This window comes from Rattus norvegicus, chromosome 7 (assembly GCF_036323735.1).
Source record: "Rattus norvegicus strain BN/NHsdMcwi chromosome 7, GRCr8, whole genome shotgun sequence".
NCBI classification, from domain to species: Eukaryota; Metazoa; Chordata; class Mammalia; order Rodentia; family Muridae; genus Rattus; species Rattus norvegicus.
In genome coordinates, this window is record NC_086025.1 from 8422501 (window position 1) to 8436875 (window position 14375).

General features: G+C 41.1%; 1 protein-coding gene and 1 pseudogene across 4 annotated transcripts in view; one reads left to right on the top strand and one right to left on the bottom strand.

Moving 5' to 3' along the window:
• The window catches only part of Zfp790l3 (zinc finger protein 790 like 3), a 24033-nt gene extending 15640 nt beyond the window's left edge, over window positions 1–8393 (bottom strand). For 3 of the 4 annotated variants that reach the window (XM_063264485.1, XM_039080431.2, XM_063264483.1), the window contains exons 1-2: window positions 8255–8393; window positions 3974–4100 (exon numbers count right to left, since the gene is read on the bottom strand). In XM_063264485.1, coding sequence (XP_063120555.1) covers window positions 3974–4100; window positions 8255–8257 — 130 coding nt within the window. In that variant the 5' untranslated portion in view covers window positions 8258–8393. The other variant, XM_063264484.1, reaches the window with a different exon arrangement.
• A 1151-nt stretch (window positions 8394–9544) lies between these two features.
• Srsf7-ps6 (serine and arginine rich splicing factor 7, pseudogene 6) lies at window positions 9545–10508 on the top strand (annotated as a pseudogene).
• The last annotated feature ends 3867 nt before the right edge of the window (window positions 10509–14375 follow it).

Genomic DNA, 14375 nt, shown 5'->3' on the forward strand with positions numbered 1-14375 from the left:
TGGACACATTTATGGATTACTAACAAGGAATCTGATTGGACACATTTATGGATTACTAACAAGGAATCTGATTGGACACATTTATGGATTACTAACAAGGAATCCGATTGGACACATTTATGGATTACTAACAAGGAATCCGATTGGACACATTTATGGATTACTAACAAGGAATCCGATTGGACACATTTATGGATTACTAACAAGGAATCTGATTGGACACATTTATGGATTACTAACAGGGAATCTGATTGGACACATTTATGGATTACTAACAAGGAATCCGATTGGACACATTTATGGATTACTAACAAGGAATCTGATTGGACACATTTATGGATTACTAACAAGGAATCCGATTGGACACATTTATGGATTACTAACAAGGAATCTGATTGGACACATTTATGGATAACTAACAAGGAATCTGATTGGACACATTTATGGATTACTAACAGGGAATCTGATTGGACACATTTATGGATTACTAACAGGGAATCTGATTGGACACATTTATGGATTACTAACAAGGAATCTGATTGGACACATTGGCAGGGACCACTGACACAGGCATGACAGTGTGTACTGCAATTATTAGGGTGCCCACTGCACAGGTGAGAATCCTTGGGTGCTCGTGACTATCTCCCAAGGAGAAGGCGTTAGAGCATTTATGCTTGAGGGTCTTCAAATCCTTGACTATATTCTCACTCAGACTTGATATGACAATGAATAAAACTGTGGAGCTTGTCTCTGCTTCTAGACACTTTCATGGAGAAGCATGGAGTTGGGATGTCAGGCCCTCTGCTACGATTTGATAATTCTATTCAGACTAATCTGCGGAAATTAGCAAGCACATTTCATCCACTTGAAGTGAGAACATAAAGTTAAACTTCAATAATAAAAAATTTTCATTTGTCCTTTATTTTAAAGTCATACCTTTTACGGCTTGTGCCATTACCTTATTTGGTACTGAATGGACCTGTGCAATCACACCGCAATGATTACAGCATCATCTAAACATGCTGTACACTTCATACCTGTGTCAATGCCAATGTGTCTTTAAATGATGCTTTTGAAAGTTTATGTATTCTCAGAGCAAGACCAGCAGTCTGGGTGCCAGTGAGGCTGTCAAGACCATGGCAGGACTCACCTGTGCTGATGCTAGTACTGAGGCTGGCTGAAAGGATATTAAGAACTCATGGATGGTGGGATGGATAACTGTTGTGGCCCTGAGAATCATCGCATTAACTGCTATGGCTACTGCTGCTATCAGGAATTGCCTTCAGCAGCAACACCATTTGGTCAATGTTGCCATGGCAAGGGCCATACATTTCCAGTAAACCTTTTGGCTCAATTCCCAAGTCCACCTGAGAGCAGTTATGTCATATTCCAAATAAAAGGCAGATAGCTTCTGCCCTCTTTTTCTTTCTCTTCTTTCTTTCATCCCTTCCCTTTGTCTCATTCTCCCATTAAATCTCTCCACATGGAACCGTGTTGGTTTATTCGGGTGCCGGCCGATATTTAAACAACAACAGCTACCGCACTTGGAGTTCCACTTCATAAAGAAGTTCAAACTAATGCTGGCATATGCATTCTTATGCACCTCAATTCAGCAAAGCAAGATAAACAGGGAAACAGCTGATGAAATAGGTAAAGTGAGACAAGCTGTAAAACTCATTGGAGAGCAATTAGAATCATTGAGAGAGCAAATGAAATTGAAATATGATTGGACTGATATTACTGTACTATGCCTTTAAGATTGAATGATAACAAATATGACTGGGAAAAAGTTAAAATGCATTTGTAGGATCATTTTAATTCTTCTCAAATGTTTTATGATTTGCAGCAAGAAACTGCAGAAATGTCTTCCAAGGAGCTGCCTAAAATAACAGGGATGGAAGCTATAGAATGTCTAACCAACGCTGTCACTTCCTTTGGTCCTAGGAATCATTTTGATAAGTTTCTTCCCTTCGTGATTTTTATAATGCTCTATAGTGATAACTTTACGGATTTTTGAAATGTAGGCCGATTTATTTGCATAAAACGGTTACACAACTAGATACAAAAAAGGCCATATTTACTGCACAACTATTTAATTCTCCAATAATAATTATATCCCTAACAACTTTGCTTAAAAACAAAAAGGAGGACGGCTTAGTCATATGTATGGAAAAGTCTTTGGATTTGGCTTTAAGTGAAATGTTTCAGCGAGGCCTTCGGGTCAATCCACAGAGGCTGAGAAATTGTTTTGAGACTGTTTGGATGTTGAAGAAATGTTCTCTCTCTAGAGAATTTGCTATTGGTGCTACATGAGAACTTACAGGGCACCAATCTTGTTCTTCACGTATTCCTGGCAAACCTCGAGTCCTAACTATTATGGCTAGCCATGGTCAAAATGGACTGAGATTTATGTAGATCACCTGCTCTCATGAGCAGCAAGGGCAAGATAATTTTGGTAGCTAGAACTTTTCCCAGCCCCAATTACCCTTTTATGATGTTTGAATAAAGTAACTGGAGTAAGCTAGCTGGGTGTCAGTCTTCCCTCAGCTGAATCCCTCTGCTCCATAGAAAAATGAAGGCTTAGCATATTGGTGAACTTCTCTCTCGTCCACATGACCCATGAACAACATCGATCAACAGCTTTGAACACATTGGTACAGAAAACAATTTCCTAAACAGAATACCAATAGCTCAGGCTCTAAGATCAAGAATTGATAAATGGAACCTCATGAAATGGAAAAGCTTCTGTAAGGCAAAGGACACTGTCAAAAGAACAAAATGGCAGCCTACAGATTGGGAAAAGATCATCTCTCACCCTACATCCAACATAGGGCTAATATCCAAAGTTTACACTGAACTCAAGAAGTTAGACACCAACAAACCAAACAACCCAATTAAAAAATGGGGAACAGAGCTACACAGAGAACTCTCAAGAGAGGAACCTCAAATGGTGGAGATGCACTTAAGGAAATGTTCAATATCTTTAGTCATGAGGGAAATGCAAATCAAAACGACCCTGAGATTCCATACACGAGTCAGAATGGCGAAGATCAAGAGCTCAAGCGACAGCACATGCAAGGATGTGGAGCCTCCATTGCTGGTGGAAGTGAAAACCTGTATAACCTCTCTAGAAATCAATCTGACAATATCTCAGAAAATTGAGAAAGTTCTATCTGAGGACCCAGCTATACCACTCCTGGGCATATACTCAAAAGATGCCCCAACATATACCAAGGACACATGGTCCACTATGTTCATAGCAGCTCTATTCATAAAAGCCAGAAACTGGAAACATCCCAGATGTCCCTCAATGTGGAGAGCTCTTGGGGCTGCTTCTAGGAATTTGATGAGGATATTTGACATTGGGCTAGGACAAGGAAGCAGGCTCAAGAAAATACAGCCAAGGAATGTGTTCCTTATATCTTGATCATCTTGATGAGGCCCTAGAAGCAGTGACCTCGGGACCTGTGTTTATGCTTTGTTCCTTCACTACTTTGTTTATGCCTTAGGACTGGCCTCATTCTTTGTATGTACTCAGAATGATATAAAAGCAGACTGAGAGAAATTAAACCCACTTCAGCTGCAGCATAAGCTGGGGTCCATATTATAATATTGTCTTTTCTTTTTTAATCCTCACTTCCTCCCTTGCAACCCTGTTGACTGAGCTGGCTTAGTCACCTCAACCAAAGAATGGATGCAGAAAATATGATGGTTCATTTACACAGTGGAATACTATGCAGCTATTAGAAACAAGGACATCACGATATTTTTCCTTCAGGTAAATGAATGGAACATTATCCTGTGCAAATTTTAGTGGCGTACCTAAGAACCATGTCTGATATTCACCACGTTCTTCCTTTATCAAAATGTAAACCACAGGAGTACACCAAAAAAAAAAAAAAAAAAAAAAAAAAAAAAAAAAAAAAGAAGCTTGTTCCCTTGTTTAGAGAGTGAAGGAAACTCACATTCTTACCTATAGCAGTGAGGTTCCAGTAGGTCTCCAGCATCACATCTTTGTAGAGACTCTTTTGGAAAGGATCCAGCAAAGCCCACTCTTCATGGGTGAAGTTCACGTGCACATCCTCACAGGTCACTGCAGCCTAAAACGCCCCATAGAAGTACATAATAGAAATGGTGAGACTACACTGCACATGTACACTTCACTGAGAATCTACTTATGGACTTCTGCATGCGTCACAGACTTTTTCCATATGACAGAATTCAAAATGCAGTCAGTGTGATCTTAGAAGGAAACAGAAAAGGAGGACCACACCTCTTTGAATTCCATAGGACACTGCCAGAGAAATGACAACTAACAAGTAATACGGAGAGACGCTAAAACTAATCAACCCTATTGATTATACATTAGCAAAACTGTATCAAAAAAAAAAAATCCCTATCTTCAAAAAGGGGTGGACCTTTTAATAGAAGGTCTCAGGAGGAAGACACAAGTGATTCCAGCCAGAACTGGTCTATGCACTGATTTCCATGACTGCCAGAGCTAAATAGTGATACACCGTCTCAAGAAAACAAACCAAAAAATACAGAAAGTACTTAGGGGCTCTTTCAAAATTCCTCCAAAGAGTTAAACATTCACTCCAGTCCAATACTCGTCTATCAAAACTTATAGTGCCCCAATTTTAACTGTAAAAGAATATGATTCTCCTTTATATGAATGCATTTTTATTAATTTACTGAACTGACATATCAAATTTGCAAAAATGTTAGGGAATAAATGTTGATCTAAAATCAAAGCCAAAGAGCATGGACAACAAAGATGGGTGAACAGAAGAGTACATGTTGCTTTTGAAGAAGACTTGGATCAATACCCAACACTCGCTTTGAGGTTCCCAGCCATTCATAACTCCAGATCAAGAGAATCTAAGGCTCTCCTTGACTTCAGTGAGCACCAGACAAATAGATGGCCTGTGCTACTTACACGCGTGTGTGTAGGAGTGTGCGCGCACACATACGCACACATGCATACACACGCATGTGCTCCTGCATGTGCATGTGTCCTGTCCCAGTGGCAAACAGCACCCTCTGCCGCAGTTCCAAAGTGAAGATGTGAGTTAAGTCCAGCACAAGAGGAACCGCTTGACAGGTACAAAACCTACTCCATCAGCCAAAATATCAAATGAAAACATAATCTACAAAATCCGCTTATTGAGAAGAAGCAGCTGCTTCTGTTTTATACTGCACTTTTCAGGGATGGGGTCTGGAATGGTGGAGATGGTGTGGGTGCACGAGAAGGAAACATGGGGCTCAGTTTGAACCAAATGAAGATGTAAAAGACGACGAAGTGTGCAAGGGAATAAGCACTGAAAGCCTTCCCCAGAGACTAACTTCCTCCAGAAAGGATCCTCCTCCTCAAGGTTCCGTAAGCACTCCAGTGAAAGCCACAACCATGAGACAAATGCTCACATACACCATCCACCTGGACGAGTTTTCATTCAACCCACCACATTTCAACACAGGCCATGACATGCTCCTGGGCAGAGCCCATCCCAGACATATTTTGCATTAACAAAACATATTTAGTCCACTTCAAAGATCTTCACATTGTAAAACAGTTCCAACACTGTTCCAATGGCCAAAGTTTCTTCAGAAACTAAAGGCAAGATCTTTTTGTAAAAACAAAAATCAAATTATATGTTCCCAACATACAATGACACAGAATACATATGTCCTTTCCAATAAAGTAAGAATGAATTAGACTAAGGCAAGACTGAAATGTACACAGTATCTTTCCACTAATCCATCCCGACAAAGGATAATAGATGGAAAACTCCAATACAAGAAGGGAAGCTATACCCTAGAAAAAGCAAGAGAGTAATCTTTCAACTAAGGCATAAGAAGAGAGTCACAAAAATATAACAACAAAAAGAAAATAGGAAACATCAGGACATACTGTCTAATGGAGACCAGCAGGCAGAACTAACTGAAACTTAACCTGTAATCAGCTACTGCCTTCTGTTTCCTCCTGCAGTTTACCCAGTAAACTATTCCTTCTATTCTAGTTTCAAGAAAGAAACACACAAATCTCTATCTTGTTACTGATATGACCAGCCCACTACATGATTCAAATTAGTATTTTTAGAACGGTGTGGTGCTAGAAACCTTTAATCCAAGAAATGAGGAGGTTGTTTCAGAAAGGCAGCAAGGCCTTGGTGGCTGAAGAAGGCAACCTGAATCAACATAAGAGAGCTTGTTGTAAAATATTTTTCTGAATTTTTGCCTGAAGGTGAAGCTGTTCCAAATTAATGTGCCTTCCCAAAGAAAATGACACCACGCACTTATTGAGCTTAGTAAATAAAAAATCTCGCTATAATGATGTCTCCAGCTTTAGCTAACAGATTTTGCAAAAACTTCTGTAACTACACACTGCAGGCTTATACATTCCACATATGCTGTCAACCTGCTTAATGGTGCTCACTGCCTCTAGTAATTCCAATAAGAATGGTGCCCACAGGCTCATAGATTTAAATGCTGGTCATTAGGGAGGTGCTCCTTGACAAGGGCTAGGACCTTTGTTGCTGTGGAGTTTGTGTGCCCTTCTTGGAAGAAGCCTGTCACTGGGCTGGGCTATGGAGTTCCAAATGCTCAGGCCAAACTCACAGGCTCTACCTGTGGCTGATGATCTGGATTAAAACTCTCAACTACTGCTCCAGCATCTCATCTGACAACGTCCCAAATACTCCCTACTGTGACATTAGGGGACCAAACCTCTGAAACTATAAGCAAGCCCTAATTAAATGATTTCCTTCAATAAGAGATGCTATGATCATGGTGCCTCTTCACAAAAATAGAACTTTACTGATCTCACTGCTTGCTAAGATTGCTTTCTTATGCAACCCAAGACCACCTGCCCACAACAGCACCAAACACATTGGGATGGGGAATATTATATCAATCATTAATCAGGAGAATACTCTATACATTTGCCCACAGGCCAGTTTGTCTAGCTTGTTCCAAGCTAACCAAACCTGACCAGCATACCTACAGAGTCATCTCCTATAAGACCCAAAGACAGATTCCTAAGCAAACCTACATTCTTTTAATTCTCAGTTTTCATCTCGTGCACATGCATGCACATGTGTAAATTTTTGAAAATCTGTCAAGTTTAAGACAGGAGAGATGGCTCAGCAGATAAAGCCACTTACTGCTCTTGCAGAAGACCTGGGTTTGGTTCAGAACACATTTGTGCTGGCACAAAATTATCCTTAGATTCTGTTGCAGAACATAGAAATATGTATTAATACAGAGAAATACATAAAAGTATGACAAACATGTAGTCAAAACTATATAACTTTCTAATTAAAAGAATCAAGGAACTTGGTCAACGGAGAAAGATTCAATAATTTTGAACAAGGAGCCTCAATATTACTTCAGTGCAAATTTAGATATATATTCAAAAGAGTCCAATTTAAAAAAAAATCTAACGATTTCTTGGCAGTTCTGGTGCACAACCTTAATCTCAGCACTCAGGAGGCAGAGGCAGGTGTAGCTCTCAGCCTGCAATACAAATAAAGTTTCAGGACAGCCAGGAATATAGAAAAACCCTGTCTCGAAAACCAAAAAGTCTAACGATTTCTGCGAAGAACAACAGAAAACCGATGACAAAAGGTCATCATGAACAGAAACATGAACAACACAAGACTGAACAGACAGCACAGTGACACCATCTAACTTCAAAACTCCCCTACACCTGCAATAAAGACTGTGCTGCTGAGAAAGAATAGAGATCAGCAGAACATGAGAGAGCACTCAGAACAAAATCATAATTAATATTGGGTCAATGACAGGGGACCACAGTGAGGCTGGCCTTCCTGGCACGCGTGACTGGACCCCCGTGGCATCTACATGCGACTGTGTTAATAAGGCAGACTTTACACCTGCGCAGAGTTAACTGCAGACGGATCCTACACGTCAATGTCAAGGGCCAGGGGAAGAACTTCTAGAAGACACCAGAGAAACTAGAGCTCCGCCAGTCAGCACTGTCTCCCCTGACAATAAAGGCCGCGCGTGCCCGAGCTCTGCAGCAAGCCCAGAATGGTTTCCAAGCACAGCTCCCGCTTCCCACGCTGTGCGCCCAGGAGAACTAAGTCAATGAGAGGTTTGAAGCGGGACCAAACCTCCTGAACAAACGGAGTAACACAGGGCACTGCGTGTCGCCGCCGGTTCCCGCACCCCGGGTCAACCCCACACGGGCTCCCGCGGATCCTCCACACATGGGGACGGCGGCCCCGCTCACCATAGCGCGGATTCTGACCTCACCCCGCTCTTCTCACAGCTGTGGGAAGCAGGGTCCCAGCACAGAGCACGGACCGAGGAGAGCCTTCCTCAGTCAACCAGAGGCAAGGCAGACCGGAAGTTCCCGCCTCTATTCCGACTGATGTTCCGCCTCGAGGCCCTGATTAGCGAGTGACGCTTGAGTGACAGGAGCAGCTCCCTTAGAGACAGAGTGCTGTGAAGGAACACAGCACAGCCCTACATTCCACCCCAGGCACAGAGTGGAGACTGGCATTGCATAACTTTCACCTGGACTGCAAAGTCAACCCTGCACTTAGTAGTGAAAGCTAGAAGTTTTAAGGTTGCTCCCCCCCAGACAAAAGTTTAGAGCAGAAGAAAGAAAATGGTCGGGCCCTGGAACTGCATGTTCCAGGAACTAGCTGACCACAGAATGAGTAATTACACCAGCAGGTTAGGCAACTCTCTCCCAGGAACTAGCTGACCATAAAGTTAGATTAAAACCTTAAAGAACAATCTTGAGAAACAGGAAGCTTCTCCTTGTGATTTTTCACTGGTATTCCCAAATTTTCCAATGATGCCATCCCTACCCCCTTGAGTTGTGGCTTCTTCTTTAAATACCCCTTCTCCCAGCTACTGGGGTGGAACTGCTCTAGCACTGCCTGGGATACAAGTCTCGACCCCAGTTCACTGGTTCCTCTCGATAAACCTCTTGTAATTACAGCATTGACAGTCTCTCCTGAGTTCCTGAGGGGTCTCTTCATCCCAAGACTTAACTGAGGGTCTCCCCTCTCTGGGGGGTCTTTCAGTAGCAACTTCTCCTTCATATAGACAAAGGGTCTCCAGTATATGCAGATCATTAAACAATGTGTAGGGATTAATCCTCCTGCCTCACAACTGAAAGAAAGCCCATTCCATTCAACTCAAATTTAAACCACCAAATGGATATTCACCAGGCACCAGCAATTTCAATAAGGCACACCATACACTGCAAACACCTCTCTCAGCTGCACATCGTTGAGCAAACAGCAACACTTCCCCAGCCTTCTGTGGTGACACTGATAATGTGACCCGTTTGTGAAGTAAAGACAGGGCATCAGTAATTCAAACCAGCTTGGTCTATGGCAACGATTCTGGCCAGGAAGTTATCAGTATGAGATGATGATGGCTCCTGCCAGACAAGTTCATTAAGACGTGCAGGTCTGGGTAGTGCCTCCGGGATCGCTGGCAGATGAGATTGTGCAGCAGCTTCCGTGCTACTTGCACTGCGAGCATTACAAGTTAGAGCTGAGTACACAGGTCGGCCATCATGTCAGGTTATGGGTGGTATGCAGGAGAAACCAAGGTATATGTTGGAAACCTGGGAACTGGCGCTGGTAAAGGAGAGTTAGAAAGGGCACTCAGTTACTATGGGTCCTTAAGAACTGTATGGATTGCCAGAAATCCTCCAGGATTTGCCTTTGTGGAATTTGAAGACCCTAGAGATGCAGAGGATTTAGTGAGAGGGTTGGATGGGAAAGTGATTTGTGGTTCTGGAGTGAGGGTTGAATTATCAACAGTCATGCCTCGGAGATCTCGTTTTGATAGGCCACCTGCCCATCGTCCCTTTAATCCTAATGATAGATGCTATGAGTGTGGTGAAAAGGGACATTATGCTTATGACTGTCATCGCTATAGCCCACAAAGAAGAAGCAGGTCACGATCTAGGTCACATTCCCAATCCAGGGAAGGCGATACTCTCGCTCACGCACCAGAAGAGGCGGAAGGAGGTCAAGATCAGAATCTCCTAGACGATCAAGATCCTTGTCTCTTTGTAGATCAAGAGCAGCTTCACTCAGAAGATCTAGGGCTGGTTCTATAACAGGATCCAGGTATTTCCAATCCCGTCCAAGGTCGAGATCAAAATACAGGTCTATTTCGCTACCAAGAAGCAGCCGATCAAAATCCAGATCTCCATCTCCTAAAAGAAGTCGTTCCCCAGCAGGAAGTCCACACAGAAGTACAAGTCCAGAAAGAATGGACTGAAGTTCTCAAGTTCACCCGTTAGGGAACTGTTATTTTGTTTACATTATTATAAGGGAATTGTTGGGTCTGTAAAGTGTAACCTAGGAAGGTTCATCAACCATCAAATCAAAATGGATCTGGATTATTCCTCTGTAAAATTCACAGCAGTAAATAATGTTTTTGATGAATGTATTAACATCTTATGGTCTGGAAATGTAGATTTTTATTCAACACATTTAAATAAAATGTTTCTAACTAGAAAAAAAAAAGAAGTGCAGGTCTGACACAATGTTTGCAGAGGAGAATCAGACAAAATCCGCAGAAACCAATTCAGCAATGCTGACAAGAATACAGGATGCCTCAGACTGAACACAGGTGGCCTTGGGACTGATAACCAAAGGCCAAAGAGCTAGGTTCCCTTGAGTCCTTCAAGACCTCCTCAAGCACCAAAACAGACCTTGCCAAGTTGGCCCTTGGGCAAGCACCTCTGAGAAAGTCTTGGATTGGCTCCCAGAAATAAATGGCAGGAGATAGGTGTTAAATCATTAAAGTTGTTTTCTATGTGGTCATATTAGAAGTAACTTCAGGGTGGCCAAGAAAGGGGCCAGCACTGCCATTTTAGTGTCTGGAAAAGGAACATTTTACTCGTCATCTCGAGGCTATGTTCCTGCCCTAAGCAGAGGCTCCATTGGTTTTTCTTCTAAGGAAGGTGGTGGCTGTATCATTTCCCCTTTGCCTTGGACCTCACCTCAGTCTTACTCATTTGGAAAGTCTAGGAAGAATTGCTGTATCAGATATGAGGAAGGAAGGGAAAAGAGGCCCTGCTCCAGCCCATTAAACTCCTACCAGAAACAAGTGGATCTTTGAGGAAACTAAGGTTTTATTGGGTAGGGAGGTAAAAAATATTTGAATTTCTCAATACAAAAACAATATTAATAGTACTTGATGGAAAATACTCATATTTTATGTTTTAACATATATTCTTTCTTGTTTTCTTTAAACACTGTTTTCTTTAAGCTCATTTAAGATGTCAGCACTATGTCCTGTGTTGAATCAAGGAAGTACATGAGGGGGTAGTACCTATTTAGTGCTAGTCGATTCAATAATCCTTGATCTTGGCCAGTTCTCCTTGGAATGTCAGGCCAGAGATTCTGTTCTGTGGGGCATGGGGATTTTCCTCCAAACAAGCTATCACTACAACTTTTAACTTCCCTCCTTCCCACAGCTCCTAGAATCACTTAGCTCAAAGATCAGAGCTCTGAAAACCCTTTTGGGATCATTGAGCTCTGGTAATGATGAAACTGTTCAGGCTGTTAGCTTTTTTTCTCCTTTCTTTATCTTTGGAAGCTGCTTACACTTTGTACATACTCAGGTAATAATTATTCCTTTTCAGGTGTCTGATGGGGTTGAACATTAGACAATTATAGTCTCCCGCATACCGCTAAAGTGTTTAGGATTTAAGAAAACGTATAAGGTCTATGCAAGTTATAGTAAAGAATTATAAACAAGGAATTTAAACTCACCAAGAGAATAGATTAAAGAACCAATATAGACTATATATCCAAAGTTTCCAAACAGAAAGCCTTTTATTAACTAAAGGGGGAAATGTAGACATGATGCTTTTGTGCCCTGTGGGAAGATTTTGTATCATTTGTATTATTATTTGTCATTTATATCTTTGAATTATCCAAGTGCTGACTTCTCTGGCCCCAAATCTGATCTCAATCCTTATTCTAAGTATCTCCTGTCTCATTGTTGCATAAGTATCACTCACCATTTATTCTCTGACTTTTGAGTAAAAGCCTACCAGCCAATTACTGAGCAGGGGAGAGAATAGGTCAGGATTTCATCCCAGCCAGGGGAGGGGGAGAGAGAGAGAAAGAGAAAGTGGAGATTACCCAGGGGGAGAGAGTCCAGAAGAGACGTTGAGAATGAGATAAAATGCAAGTGTGTTGGGATTTGGACTGTTAAGTAGCCACATTAGTAGAGAAGATTAAAACAGAATCATAACTACTCAGTTATTTTGCCATTAAAGCTTCTTAAATAAATATGTTAATCGAGTCTCAATTATTGAGGAACTGGCTGAGTTACAAAACAAAACTACAATACACTTATTAAAAATCCATTAACGTAAACTCTCATCCTTTGTTTCTTACATGACTGACTCACAATTTTATTTAAAACAAAAAGCTTTCTAGATGTTTTTATTCAGGAAACATCCAGCCATCTTAGTCTATCTAAGACCATTTCCATATTTCAGTTTTCCTAGTATTTTCTTCCATTTGCTAGCATTTTTTTTAATTTATGTACTTATTTTACCTCTGAAACCTTGTCCCCTGGTCTCTCCCTCACACAATCCCTCTCCTTCTCCTCTGAGAGGGTGACCCCCCCTCCCCAATCCCTGCATTCTGACACATCTCTACAGGGTTAGACTCCTTTCCCACTGAGGGAAGACAGGTAGCCTAGATAGGCAAATGAATTCCACAAACAGGCAACAGGTTCAGGGACAGAACCTGCTCCAGCTGTGAGGGTACCACAGGATGACTGACCTGATGTGTGAGTTTATTTCTGGGTCTTTAATTCGATTCCACTGATCAACCTGTCTGTTTCTATACCTATACCATGCAATTTTTACCACTATAGTTCTGTAGTACAGCTTGAGATCAGGGGTGTTCATCCCTCCAGGAGTCCTTTTATTGTTCAGGATTGTTTTAGCATTCCAATTTTTTTGTTTGTTTTTTTCACATGAAGTTGGGAATTTCTCTCTCAAGGTCTATAAAGAATTGTGTTCAAATTTTGGTGCGAATTGCATTGAATGTGTAGATTGATTTTGGTAAGACGGACATTTTCACTATGTTAATCCTACCAATCCATGAGAATGGGAGATCTTTCCATCTTCTGAGATCTTTCTTCATTTCCTTCTTCAAGAACTTGAATGCAGGTGTTTTGTTTGCTTTGTTAGAGTTACACAAATATATTTTATGTTATTCGTGGCTATTGTGAAGGGTGTTGTTTCTATACTTTCTTTCTCAGTCCATTTATCATTTGTAGAGAGGAGGGCCTCTGATTTCTGTACATTAATTTTGTGTCCAACTATGTTGCTGAAGGTGTTTATCAGTTGTAGGAGTTATCTTGTGGAATTTAGGGGGTCACTTACATATGCTATCACATTATCTGAGAATATCAAGAAATTCTGTCCCTTCCTCTCTCTGATTTATACACTTTTTATATCACTGTTAGTTATTTTATTGCTCTACCTAGAACTTCACGTACTATATCAAATAATGGGCAGTCTTGTCTTGCCTCTAATTTTAGTGGAATTGCTTTAAGTTTCTCTCCATTTAATACTGGTTTGTTAGATATTGTTCTTATTATGTTTTATGCACCTTGTATCACTGACCTTTCAAAGAATTTTAGCATGAAGGGCTGTAGTATCTTGTCAAAGGCCTCTTCAGCATCTAATGAAATGACCATAAGACTTTTTCTTTGTTTATTTATAGGGTGGATTACATGGATGGATTTTCCGATATAGAACCATCCCTGCATCCCTGGGATGAAGCCTACTTGATCATGAAAAATGATGTCTTCTCGTACTCAGTTTGCGACGATTTTATTGAGTATTTTTGCATTGATATTCATAAGAGAAATTGGTCTGAAATTCTTTTTCTTTGTGGAGTATTTGTGTGGTTTAGGTATCAGGGTAACTCTGCTTTCACAGAGTAAGTTTGGCAGTGTTCCTTCTATTCCTGTTCTGTGAAATATTTTGAGGAGCAACGGTATTAGCCATTCTTTGAAAGTTTGGCTGCACTAAAACCATGAGACCTTCTTCTTATTGCCCTGAGGCATAGAAAGAATAACAAATTTAGCAGATGATCCACTTGTTTGATGTCTGGAGAGATACTTGTATTCTCCTCCTTTTCATTGGAAACCAAGGGGAAGAAAAAGGATGTTTGGTGTCTCCATGTTTAAAGATGTGACTCTGAAATACTTTTAACCTCAGTGAATTCTCCTTGTGTTTTTGTCTACCTGATTTTAGCCTGTCTGTGCTTGAACTTCATGCAGTCAAACTTCTGGGATGCCTATATAGAACTTCACATTCCAAAGAGACAAGGAAGGTTTTA